The 14,083-nt window shown below is 45.7% G+C and overlaps 1 protein-coding gene across 5 annotated transcripts in view; it reads right to left on the bottom strand.

Annotated features, from left to right (window-relative positions):
• Positions 1-287: 287 nt before the first annotated feature.
• Positions 288-14,083, bottom strand: part of c10h8orf34 (chromosome 10 C8orf34 homolog) — a 46,024-nt gene continuing 32,228 nt past the window's right edge. For all 5 annotated transcript variants that reach the window (XM_029843090.1, XM_029843089.1, XM_003967977.3 and 2 more), the window contains 4 exons: positions 5,124-5,614; positions 4,316-4,412; positions 1,319-1,357; positions 288-695 (listed from right to left, as the gene is read on the bottom strand). In XM_029843090.1, coding sequence (XP_029698950.1) covers positions 685-695; positions 1,319-1,357; positions 4,316-4,412; positions 5,124-5,614 — 638 coding nt within the window. In that variant the 3' untranslated portion in view covers positions 288-684. The remainder of the gene's footprint in view (positions 696-1,318; positions 1,358-4,315; positions 4,413-5,123; positions 5,615-14,083) is intronic.

Genomic DNA, 14,083 nt, shown 5'->3' on the forward strand with positions numbered 1-14,083 from the left:
AAGCTGCCGGTGGACTGTCCCACAGGAAGCTGTAAATGGGACGTTCCGGCGCGCCTGTGGCATGTTTTCAGAGCTGGTGTCACCCGTACGACACTCAGACGGCCGCAGTTTAACACGGAAAAACACACTTGTGCAACAGAGTTATGGTGAGAACGGATTTGTGTGCGTCTGAGAGGCCTGCGGTGAGATGAAATTTGTTTCCAGAAGAGTCAGGATTAACCAGAGACTGTGCCGATGACACAAATCTGAGGAGTTGAGCCATTTTATGGGCAAAAATGCAATGTAACCATGTGCACCATTTTTTTTTAATAGCATTCGTTCGTTTTACAGTGCATATCAATAAAGGATGAAACATTAGTGTGCTGCCCTCAGAGTTTAAATATGCACAAGGCTTAGAAAAGGATTCCGAACAACAAAATGTATGCATCTCATCTGGACCCTACATTTAAGTTCAACAGCATGCTATAAAGCAAACAAAAATAAAGAGTGATGCTCTATACTGTGCAGTGCTGTCACATCTCCTCCTCAGCTACAGTACAATATCTATGAAATATCTGTGAAAAAAGTATACAATCTTTTTGTTTTCATTCACAGGGGTTATAAAAATAATCGTCTCTGTACAGGTATTCAAAATGTCCAGCGTTTTGCATAATTGTCTGGTGGACTCGCAGCCTCCGCTCTTCATCACGATAGGCCTGTAAACACAGCACAAGGCAGAAACATCAGTTCCCTAGAAACAAACATCGGACAAATGTAACCGCTAATAAATCATCGCCGCGGTAATAGCTATAAAAGATGAAACAGGTCGCGGACAAACGTGAGGTGGAAAATGAGGCCCACCGTTGCCCGGTTTGGTTTCCAGCGACCGTATTTCACAACAGCTCCTGCAGCAGAGAGTTTCTGTTGCCGCGGCAATGCCCTGGTCTCTTTGGTTGCAAACCGGCGGCAGTTTGGCTCTCAGATGTGCCTCCAGGCTGGCACACTGACACTGGGAGTTGTGGGCACCTCAACAGCCACAAGAAGGGGAACCGCAGACAACCTCGAACCAGACAGACTTTCTCTTTCTTCCAAATGGTGATGCAGACGTTCGTCGCCCGCAACGTGTAAACTCACAACCCAAGTGACTCAATGGAACAGCGTTCCTCCACCAATCACATTCCGTGCCCTCCATTTTGCCTGGATGCGCTATAAATAAGGGTGGAGGCTTCTATATTAAGTCACCCCTGGTCACATGTTGTGATTCTGCAGTCACCCAAACTCTGACAGTTCCTAACAACGACAGAATACCGACATATCTGAGGTCTTGGTCTGCTCTCACCTGAAAACACAGATCTCGTGTTTGCGTCTCGGACGCCACCTGTGGAAACACAGAAGCCAGGAATTACTTCAAGATGGACATAGAACAAGCACACATGTGGCCTTATAAGGATGTTCAAAACCTCATTATTTGACTACAATCAACAAAGATAAGTTTGTTTCCAGCTTGCAGGTTCATCAAAGGCTCTAAAATTTGAGCTTGTTGGGGTTCCCCAATTATAGGTGTGGAAAAACTCATCCTGATCATGTGACCTCATTCCTGTTTGGTCCCAGATATCTGGCTGTTAGGACCAGTTTCTACTGATGGAAATTTGCTTGAGCCAATCAGTCAAATCCGGTTGAAATAATCATCTTTTTCTCCAGCAGGTTCATATTTGTTCCTGCACCAAAATCATTTAAAATACCATTGATTGACTGGATCTGGCGCCAACAACTGCAGGTTCCTGAGTAATTTTATGAGATGTGAAAACCAGGTTGAACATCTGGAAGGTCACGCCGATACACAGGTTAAGACAGAAAGATCAGGCCAAAACAAACGGGATGATTTTAACCATAATACCATAATAATATCGGATTTTCCAGCATTTATGGGTAAAACATGCTATGTTTGGCATTACTGAAAGGTTTCTAAAACAGAAATGAGTAGTTTAGAGTGGATGAATGAGCTCCTGTAGGTACGGAGCTCAGGGTTTCTGCGTTTGGCGAAGCCAAAAACTTTATTACCTTGTGATTTACGTGTCGGCGGTGTAGATGTAGCTGCTGTTTATGTCCAAAGGGTAAACATGTCACAGAAGTGAAACAAGCCTGCGGTGCTGCCGTTAAAAGAGTGGCGTGAACACAAAATATATCAAACTACTGATCTGTGACTCCTTTATGCAGTGACGGCTGTATAATGCACGCTAGCATATAGAGTTATGTCCAATCTACATGTTTATGTTCGTTCATTTACACTGTTGTGAATGTGATCACAGCAGCCATTTGTATCTGTTAAACAGCAAAAACACACTTCTTTCATCTTCCTCGGGGTATATGCGTTTGTCCTAACACGGAAGTTTGTAGAATAACAGGAAATAGCTATGGATTATTTAGCCCAAACAATACCGTTGGCGCCAGGTCAGACACATCTGGGAAAAACGATGTCACTGTGCTAATGAAATTAGCTCCATACTGACTGACTCACAGGTACACAGCTGGACTGGAACGTGCAACACAAACTTCATTACTGACACGTCCGCACTCGCAAAAGAAAGGGTCGTAATAAAAACTGGATTTTCTGTGAACCCGTACGAAGGCACCAGCGGTTCTGCAAAAACAGCGCTGACGTTGTACTCTGACAAATACAATTGATCAAATTGGTCAATCACATGATCTACAAGCCCTGTGGCCTTCGGCCCGTCCCAGACGAAAGCCAAAAACTGCTTTGTCACGTTCTGCGGCTGCTGTAGCTCTTTTTCTCCCCCCGACAGCCTCTCTCTCCCTTCAGTTTGTGCCTCAAGTCCTTTCCCAACATGCTATTACTCACGCCAGCGCTTGGAGCAGCCCCCCCAAGGGCAATTAGGAAAGTGTATGTTTATTTTGCAAGATACACATTTGGCAACACAATAACTCTCTAAAGGAACTTTTCAGGAAGGTTCCAGTTCCATGTGACAGCAATTTGCCTGCCTGACCTTTTGTTTAACCAGAATTTGCCAGTTATGACGTCAGTGAAAGCTGTTTTTTCACACATGCGCTTCGTTTTCGATGTGGAATGAGCGCTGTTTTGTTTACCGGAGAACTGCGGAACAGTTGATTAAAGAACAATTCCGTATTAATTTTACAATCTTTGGCCTCTTAAGATCACATCAGGGTCATCTCAGCAGGGACGGGGGGTCACTTTTTCAATTATATCACTGATTTTGCAGAAATTGACATCCTGTAACCTTCCTTATTTTTGCTTCTGCAGCTTCTTCGCGTTCCTTTGTTGTCCTTTTTGTGGTATAATTTTCATTGTTTGTTTTTACTATAGCTTAAAATCTAGAGCCTTTAGTGTCCTGAAAGGTCCACAAATTCAACATTTTATCCCCCACCAAGATAAATGTGTTTATCCAAGTTGTTTGGTGTGTGCGACTACTGTTGAGGGCATATTTATCTTTGAAACTCAGGCCCAGTCCCACATGAAAGGTCCTACGGCTTTAAGGAAAAATGTTGCTCCAGAGAGGTTTCATCACTTAAAGCTCCAGAACGATCAATTTGACGGCTCGCTCACGGACCCTCAGCGAATTGAGGAATTGAAACTGTCGGAGGTGAGATTTCATTCCAGGATAACGTGTTGTACTGTATCGCGGCCAGACCACGGGGATCGGATTTACTACTTTCATGCAAAGTTTATGTGTACCAACAGGATTTGGTGGAGAAAGAGCTTTCAAACAATGCCAGGAAAGTAAATTTTACATGTTGTCTTTTTGCTCCGATGCCCCCAGGGTCTATCTCAACTCTCAGATGTGGAAATATTTTACCATGTCAGCGGTTGTGCGCCATCCCGACCTTTTGCAAGAAGCGTTTGGCTATTAATCTTCACTTTAAAACAGATCCTTCTTAGTTACCATCATAGGCTGTCGTACAGTAATGAAGAGACTTTTGCACCTGAGGAAAAGAGGGGAATTTAAACTCAGACATGTGATTTGTCACATGAAGGATGAACTGACTGGCTCATCCATCTTTGGCCACTTTGAGTGGCCTTAAATATACCTGTAACATCAACACAGAACTACAGTTTACAAGTTCAGCAGGTTTTGCCTCTGGAAAGACTTCTGTTGTCATTTTCCTGTTTGCGCAGCACTTTTGCGTATTTGTTTACTTAAATCGTAGCGGTCAAGCGCTCTCAGCCACCGGACTTTGAGCAGCTTCCAGCAGCCGAAGGCAACTATGAATGTGTGCTCTCTGAAACCTCAGAGTATATAGAACTTAATTTATGGAGTGGGGGGTGGGTCCAGAAGGAAGAAATGGGTGTTGAACTCACTCTTGTCCTGCTCGGGAGGGTCCAGGATGTCACTGTCCGTGTCACTGGGGATATGCCACGGCTGCCTGATCGCCTGTAACTGCTGGTAAAACTCATCCTGAGGTGAAAATATGGAGAAAACATGAAGGGAGATCAATCCTATCTGAGTAAATAGAAATATGTTTTTAACCCGGCTGCACAATTGTGGGTCGTCAATTGGAACCTATTTTTAGGCTCAAAAGACATATCATACCTTTAATCCTCAACTTAATCATCTAAACAGGCCTCATTAGTGGCTTCTGCAAGGGCCCAGATGGCTGCAAGAAATCCAGACTGTGTGCTAACTTTGTTTTGGATAATCTCTGGCGATGTCAGCTAGCATGAATGTCAGTGTTCAAAATCTCTGCCCGCGATTATCAAAGCCTTCAAAAAGGTCTTACATTTAACAGGGTTGCTGTTTAATGTATCATGAAAGAACTATAAGAAAAAAGGGTCCCACTGAAAGGTCTCCTTTAATGCCAGACTCGTTTTTCCACAATCAAATGACAAACTACTGTACGGACCTCCACGAGCCTGCAATAAACCTCACACGAAGCGTGTTTCTGAGTGTGCGCACATGTGTGAGAGTGTGTGTTCTGGTCCTCTCATCCACGATCCTACTTCATAAATGCTCTCATGTTCAGCTTTACTTCAACGTGTTCGACACTCACTAGAGAGGAAACTACATTTTATAGGTTAATATAAGGGTTTTCTAGCAGAAATGCGCAGAATTACAGCAAACCTTATTATATAGTCTTTTTAACGTAAAGCTCTCAGTTTAGGGTCTTACCTCAGACAGATAGGCACGTAAGCTAGCACCAAGGCTGTCCATTGTGCTCAGTCCAGGCGGGGTGAGCAGCGGTCGTGGATGTATGGGCTGACTTGTGGGTGTCACAGGGCGGCTCCGTGACCTCCTGAAGGTCACCTCTTTATGAGATCCCGGGTTAAAGTTGGAGCGTGTCAGTAAACTATTTGGTGTCAGGGGCCTGCTGGGTGTTCTGGGTGTTTGAGCTCTGCTCCCAGGGTTGCTAGGAGATTTAGTTCTACCCATGAAGAGAGAGGAGGATTTGGGGCTGAGCAAAGGGAGGCCGACGCCGCATGTCTTGCCCGACAGACTGCCCACCGGAGACTGGGGTCTAGAGAGCAGGCTGGTAAGAGGGAGTGTGTCGGGTAGTGCTCTGTGCCGCAGGGGGCTGTGGAGCAGACTGCTGTCGGGATTAGCGGTGCTCCGGCTGGTCAGCTTTCCTACTTCTGCCAGTTTGGCTAAATCTTTTTCAACCTCTGTTGGGGATAGGACAGGGAAGAAGTTAAAATCCAGATTCAGGGTCAACAGAAAGGTGAATTTGTCTGCTTTTAAATCACCTTTTCAACCTTTAGACACAAGATAAAGCCTGTAACCTTTACATATTCAGACACTGCGCATGAGGTTGGTAATGTTAAAGCGGACGGGATTGTTGGTTTTATCTCATCTGGCCCACGATGACAATATTTACAGCCCCTGTCATTTGGGGTCCAGCCCGTTTCCTCTGTCGGAAAAAAAAAATCCAAACGGATGCACTTTAAAAACAGCCTGAAAAAACACATTTGTTTGCCTCCCTGGTAGTCTCCAAACACTTATGTTTAGTGTAAGAGCCATCCAGCCAACTTCAGCCATCAACAACCGGCTCATTTTTTCCATGTTTCGTGCTTTTTTTTGTACGAGACTCTGGCGATCCAGAGTCAAAAGAGAAGAAATGGACCACTTCTTGTCAAAGTGACAGGTTGACCTTCCCCTGAACCCGCCCACACCTGTTCCCCCCCCCCCCCCCCCCCCCCCCCCCCCCTCCCGCCTCCCGCCTCCCGCCATTCTCCCTTGCCCGCCTTTTTTTGAAAAGGGAGGAGGGTCCCACCCCCCCCCCCCCCCCCCCCCCCCCCCCCCCCCCCCCCCCCCTCCCTTTCTCCCTCCCGCCTCCCGCCTCCCGCCATTCTCCCTTGCCCACCTGTTTTTAAAAAGGAATGGCGGGAGTTACAAAACAGTTACAAATCAGTTTTGCCATAGTCCTGACATATCCATCTGTCGGCAACATGAGTAGTTCTACATCCGTGATTGGTGAGACGGCTGTGACCGTTATAAGAGAATTGTGTGGAAAAGTAGTTGAAAAATCCACGGTGTTTGTACAGCGTTCTCAGGCGTCACCTTGTGAGCCTTTGCAGCAAGAATGGTCTTTGGAGCCTTATAGTCAAACAGGGAGTTTTGGGTATGTGTTCCGTTACAAGACGGGGGAGTTGATTCTCTATCAGCGGGAAGAATCTTCCAGTGAGGGGTCTATGTTGTCGGCTACGATGTCTTCCAATGACTGGGGTGTGTTGAAACTGATCAAACCGGGAATGGTGTGTGTGACTGAAGAAGGCTGTGAAGAAAGAAACAACACAGAACAGAAACCTTCCACAGAACAAACATTTGTGAGCATTTGGTTGACGAAAACCTCGGGTACGGGAAGATGGTTCTATCGTGCTAGCTACAAGATGCAGATGGAAGAGATGTCAGGGAAACCGAGACAGTATTTTGTCTTGGATCTTTTTAACTCAGACTGTGGGGTTTTCAGCAACGTGTTGACTCTACCTCTTGCAGCATGGATCGAAAAGATGCATGAAATGGATGATAAAATCACAAAATTTTTTCACCATTGTCGTCTTTGGAACAACACTGTGGTGACGAAAAAAAGAGTCCTCCCTCGTGTAAGCCCACACCCATATCTCAAATGTATAAAAGACGTTCGTCTGAACCATACGTTACCCACTACCGGAGTGAAACACTAAGGAGAGCATGTCTACCAACAGAAGCGTCAAGAGCGGATCTGACAATCCGAGCAATTCCTATCTGTGGGATGAGGATGAGACACAAGCGGAATGCCGTCAACGTCGGCTTCGGCCTCGCAGGCTGGATTTTGACTCACTCATCCAACGCTCGGATCCCACGGATTCTAACGAGTCTCTCACTCCTTGGCTAAGCCCTCCACCAACCCCACCCCTCGGACGCTCGGCATCGGATCCTGGGGTGTCCAGTCCTCACTCACCCTCACTGACACCACCCGTCAGAGACTCGGCATCACTTCCAGAGCTGTCCGAGTCTCTTCTCCAAGGCAGAGATCCTGCGCCGTCTCCGGCTTCTTCATGTCCAGGTTCTCCAATCTCTGTGAGCGGTGTGGAGAGTCCTTCACGCTCAACAACCCCTGATCCGCCTTTGCCCGACGACGCATCGGATCTCCCCGGGGCTGTATGTAACGGTGCTGACCAGCTTGACGGCTGGGCATCTGAATTCTTTGGTCTGGTAAAAAAAGGCGTTCTTCATCTACTTAGCGTCGTCCTGGACCTGTACAAGGGTGAGGTTTGCAACGGATGTCGGATCGACCACCCCAGCCAGCGCCAACACCAGTGTTTGGATGTGATCGAACCGGGTTTCTACCGCAACAACTTTTACATGTTGATGAAAAGACTCTACACACCCAAGTTCATTCCTGCTATTCAAAATTTCCTGAAAGCGTGCGGTGTCAACGCTGACTACGTGAAAGTCAAGATCGCCGCAGAGAGCCTTTTGCTCGTTCTGGGGCGTAAAATTGTTGTGTTTTACAGAACATGCCACAGTAAACCCCTCTCACATTATGAGACAAAATTCTCTGATCGTTCCAATCAGTTGTTTCTCTTTTTACTACAAAATCACTATTATGGGATAAAAAATCTCAAAGCCTTCCTGGGGTCGTCAGTCTGTAATTATTGTTACAAGACTTTTAAGCATCCCTATACCCACTTTTGTAAAGGTTACTGCGCAGTGTGCAACGATCCTGCCTGCCCCACAGAAGGGTTCAACACAGTGGTTTGCTCTGACTGTAACAGAACGTGTCGCTCACCCTCTTGTTTCACCAGACACAAATTGGCCGGTTCAAGCAGAAAGTCCAGCCTCTGCGACCAAATCAAAAAATGCGCACGATGCGAACTATACTACAGTGTCAATTTGTCGTTAGACGATGCAAAGCATCGCTGTGCGGTGAAAAAATGTAAAATCTGTGGTGAAAAACTGCAGAGCGACTCTAAAGTCGATCATAGTTGTTACATTCCTACCCTCCAACCAGACATCTCACATCCTGATTTGGTTTTTTATGATTTTGAAACATTTGTGGGTCAAAATGGAGAGCATGTTCCTTTTTTAGTGCATACAAAAACATCCAAAGGTGAAGAGAAGGCGTTTTATGGTCTTGACTGTGCTAAAATGTTTATTTTGCATTTCAGGAAGCCACGATACAAACAGAACATCTTTATAGCCCATAATGCCAAGGGGTTTGACAGTTATCTGGTGTTAAAAGGTATGTTGGAACTGGATGTGACGCCACAACAGATTCTGATGAACGGGAGTAAAATCCTCAGTTTTGAGGAATCCCATTATGGTCTCAAATTCATAGATTCCCTGTCATTTCTCCCCATGCGTCTCAGCGCTATGCCCAAAGCCTTAGGATTCACTGACAAGACCAAGGGGTATTTCCCACACAAATTTAGCTCAGAAATTCACCTCAATTACGTGGGGTCCTATCCCGTTCCGTCCGACTACGACGTAGATCGCATGACGGTGCGCGAACGGGAAGAATTTGACCCATGGTACAACGAGGTCAGCCGCGGTACCTTTGACTTCAAAAAGGAGGCCTCGCTGTACTGCAAAAATGATGTTGACATTCTCACCCAGGGCAGTCTTAAATTTAGAGATCAGTTCCTAGGTGAGACGGGGGTAGACCCTTTTGGTTCTATCGCCATAGCCGGAGCCTGTATGAAGGTGTTTCGCACCAATTATCTGACTCCTAACACTCTGGCTATCCCCTGCCCACACAACTATTTGAATCAGAGCAAAAGATTCTCTAGCGCATCGGTTCAATGGTTAGAATGGTTGATGCACAAAGAAAAAATCTTTATACAGCATGCTCTAAACATGGGTGAAAAACAGATTGGTGCATTTTTCGTAGACGGATATGCTGAGATTGACGGTGTAAAACATGTCTGGGAATTTCATGGATGTTTTTACCACGGCTGTCCCAGTTGCTTTGATCCCACAGTACAGTGCGATATGAGAGGCGTCACCTTTGGTGAACTTCACTACAAAAGTGAGAAGAGGGTGAGTGAGCTACAGACCACACATGGGGTTCGTGTTGTAGTCATGAGAGAACACACGTGGAACCAGATGAAAACAACATGCACGGAGGTTAAAGAATTTCTCCGTTGCTTTAACGCTCCTGAGCCTCTCAACCCCCGAAAAGCACTTTTCGGAGGTAGAACGAGCGCTTTAAAACTGCGACACACGGCAGCGCCCGATGAAACCATCCACTATGTTGATGTCACCTCACTGTACCCGTTTGTCAACAGTACTTGCTCTTACCCCTTTGGTCACCCCGTGATCATCTACAAAGATTTCGAGGACCCACGCAGCTACTACGGCTTCATCAGAGCCACTGTGTATCCTCCTCGAGGTCTTTTATTCCCCGTGTTACCGCACAAAAGTGAGGGAGGTAAATTACTCTTTACACTGTGTCGCACCTGTGCCGAAACTAACAATGAGGGTGGCCCCTGCGAACACGACGATGAGGGCAGAGCTCTGACGGGGGTCTGGGTCACCGTTGAATTCATCAAAGCTCTGGATGTGGGGTACAGGGTGGGTAAAATTACAGAAGTCTGGCACTTTGACAAGAGCAGCGACACTGTGTTTACCGACTACATACACACCTTTTTGAAAGGAAAGCAGGAAGCCTCGGGTTACCCCGCTGAGGCGACGGACCGAGAGAGCAGGGAAAAATACATCAGGGACTATCAGGAGCATCAGGGCATTCTTTTAGATGCTGGCAAAATCGAGACCAATCCTGTGAAAAGACAGGTTGCTAAATTGTGTCTCAACAGTTTGTGGGGAAAGTTTGCACAGAGAGATAATTTGTTTAAAACCACCATTGTCTCAGATCCTAAAGAATTCTTTAGTTACATGTTTTCAGGTAAATACAAAGTCGAATACTTTTCCGTTCTCCACAGCAACAGAGCTCTCATCAGGTGGAAATACACCGACAGGTACGTTCAACCCCCAGGTAAACAGAGTAATGTTTTTATTGCAGCATTCACCACAGCACACGCACGACTGAAGCTGTACAGTTATCTGGAAAAACTACAAGACAGAGTGTTTTACATCGACACAGATAGTTTAATCTATCTGGTCAAAGAGGGTGAGAAACCTCTAGAGCTGGGTAACTATTTAGGTGACCTGACGGATGAACTGGATGGTGACAGCATTCAAGAGTTTGCAGCGGTGGGTCCCAAGAGTTACGCGTACCAAACACGAAATAAAAAGAAAGTCGTCATGCGTGTGAAAGGTATCACTCAGACCCGGGAATTTTGTGAGCGTGTGAGCTTTGACAGTGTCAGAGAGCTGGTGGAGGGTTACCTGAGTAATAAACAAGAGGGAAACACGATCGAGATCCGTCAACACAGCATCAGACGTGATAAAAAGGGTTTCGCATTGAGAAATGTGTCATTTGATAAAAAATTTAGGGTGGTGTATGACAAAAGACGACTCTTTGCTGACGGAACAACTCTGCCTTTCGGGTATTAGAAATGCAGGAAATTGAATTTGATCCTAGGTTTATCTTTCCTTTTTCTTGTTTAATCGCGGGTCCGAGCGGGTGTGGAAAGACCTATTTTGTAAAAAATGTATTGGAAAACTGTGACCGTGTAATAAATGTTGTACCTGACAATATCGTGTGGATTTATACCTCTTTTCAACCTATGTACGCTGAACTGCAAAAGATGATTAAAAACATTAAATTTGTCAAAGGTCTGCCCGATTCTTTTGAAGATGAAACACTGTTTCCTCCTGATCAAAAGCATTTGATTATTTTGGACGATGTTATTTTTCAAGCCTCTGACCATCCTGAAGTGGTAAAGATTTTTACACAGTATCGCCACCACAGAAACATGAGTGTTATGATGTTGACTCAAAACGTGTTTCACCAGGGTAAACACAGTCGCACCATCAGTTTGAACAGCAATTATTTGGTCATGTTTAAAAACCCACGGGATAAACTACAAATGAATATATTGGCTCATCAGATTTTTCCATCACAAAAGACATTTTTCTTGGAGAGTTTTGAAGACGCCACAAAAGACCCTCACGGGTATTTAATAGTGGATCTCACCCCCGTCTGCCCAGATCCGTACAGACTGAGGACGGGTGTGCTTCCTCACCAGCAAGCGGCCGTTTACATCCCCAGAGCGTCGACGTAGATCATCATGTCAGCGCGTATAAAAAGAAACGCACCCCTGCTGAAGGCCCTGTACCGTGCCACACCCAAGAAACGTAGAGACATTCTTATTCACAGCTCCCCGGATTTTATCCAGACACTGTGTGAGATTTCTTTAAATCTTCTAAAAGGAAACCTCCCCCTGACTCCTTCTCAATTTAAAAAACTGAAGAGACAGAAAAAAATTATCAAACTGTTGGCTGATAAAAGAACCAGTTTAAAGAGGAAGCAACAGGTTCTAAAGAAGCAGACGGGCGGATTTCTTTTACCTCTCCTCTCAGCGGTGGTACCTTTGATCGGGAACCTCGTCGGAGGATTGATACGAAAATGACTTTGAAAAAGGCCCAAAAAATGTTTCTCGTCACCCCTCATCAACTCAACCGCCTGACGCGGCCCTCCCAGTCCATCAGAGATGTCGCGGAGGACGATTTGGATGCTAGGATGAGAGCCATCTTAAACGAGCAGGGGCTGAGCTCTCATGAAAAAATTAAAAAATATAACGCGTTACTGCAAAGATATCTGACCTTTGTGAAGCAGGATCAGACAGAGAATCTGACAGAGAATCTGACAAAGACGGAGGCAGAGGCAGATTCTGGGACGGACGTACGGACGTCCGATAGCATCATCGACGACGTGTTGCAGAGCCTCCCACCGCGAGATCGCAAGAATGCCGAATACGTCTTAAAGAAATTATCCGACCGTCACGATGTTTGGAATACAAAAGGGGAATTTGTGTACCGGGGCAACGTTGTAAAAGGGTCTCACATGATCGATCTATTCAAACGACTCTTGTTTCCTTTTAAAAAGAAAAAATCAGAGGGTTCTGAACCTCCCGGATGGACACATTTTTTAAATACTCTCTCAGAATTAAACATCCCTTTGTCTTCTATAAGTAACCCAAAAGCGCGTAATCAATACCGACTCCTCAAGATGGATGCGATCGGATCTCAAGACTCTGAAACACCTGCGGATCTACCGTCAAAAACTAGAAGACGAACAAATGACCCCCCGCGTTGGATTAACATTTCATCGTGAATAAATGTAATACACAAAGTTTTGTCTTTTACCAATAAAGCGTTTATTAAACATTTTTTCGAGCGTACAGTCATTCATTCAAAAACTTTAAAAATCTTTAAAACATTGCAAAAAACAACACCCCTGCTTGGAGGGACCATTGATTTTATTTCTAATACAGCGCTGATATTTCCTCACATAGTCGTACACCATGAAGTCATTCTTTATTACATCATCATTGTACAAAGACAGTACTTGATCAAAAGATAGCCCGCACGCGCGGTGACAGAGGTAATAGATGCAATGTTGTCCGCAGACCGTCGACATGTGGTGCTGCAACTGAACGTCGTGGTACTCAATGTTTTTAGAACGTTTTTCCAGAAACTGTAAGATGCTCGGGGGGTAGTGATCAAAGTCCGGCGGAAATCCATAAGAATCAAAAAAGGTGGCTATGCCACCATTTTCCAGCGTCAAAGCTAACCAGTGCTCCCCCGGCATGTGAGCCGGATGTGTGTTGACGATAAAGTAGGCCGGGGTTCTAAAAGAGGGATTCAGCATGGGCAGTTGATCGGACGCCCACACCCCGCAAAACACATCTCCCAGCAGGCTATGCAGAAGGTTCTCTAGTTGAACGTTGTCCATCTTTTAATAATAGTCCACCAGCACCTGCCTCTTGGCGTTGATCTCCAGAATAGAATCGTAACAGGCGTAGACGATAAGGGTCGCGGTGTGCTGCAGGGGTGTTCTAAATCTCAACTCCAGCCTGAGGTTTCCGTTTGAGACGGTAGACAGTGCGTCGTTGTCATCGCTCGGATTGAGATTAAACACAAACAGAGAGTAGCCGTCATTAAAGTCATCACGGCTGATACTCAGGGGTAAATCTTTGAGATGTCTCCCGGTAGCCAGGAACATGTTGTAGAATTCTCTGACGGACACCCCGTTGTTAAAATCGGGTTGGAAAGCTTTAGCCGGAACTTGCCGGCCGTCCTGACAGAGAGCCAGGTATTCGATGTCATAGTGTCTGAAATTAAAAGGCGACAGGTCTCGTCTTCCTGTGAAAGCCTCGTGGTGTACCATACCCAGAACCACGTACTTTGGTATGCTACCCAGAAACAGATTCTCCTGGTTGCAAACCCTAGAGTTTGCCGGAATAGAGTAAGTTTTCACATTAACGCGTGAAAGGGGGTAGAGAGCGTTGCCCTTCATTAAGGCGGCGGCGTGACCTAACCTGACTGCAGGGGACACGGCTACTTTTTTAACAAATAGGGAAGCCCCCAGTACTTTTAGGCTAAAAGTAGAGTCACGCGCCCCCATGAGGCAGAAAGCATCGTTGGCTCGCATCAGTTTAATTCTCAAATCGACAGAGTTGAGCAATAGTCTCTCGCAGAAAAAGATGTCCCCGTGGAGAGGACCGAGCAGGTGTACTTCTCTGGAA

Source organism: Takifugu rubripes, chromosome 10 (assembly GCF_901000725.2).
Source record: "Takifugu rubripes chromosome 10, fTakRub1.2, whole genome shotgun sequence".
NCBI classification, from domain to species: Eukaryota; Metazoa; Chordata; class Actinopteri; order Tetraodontiformes; family Tetraodontidae; genus Takifugu; species Takifugu rubripes.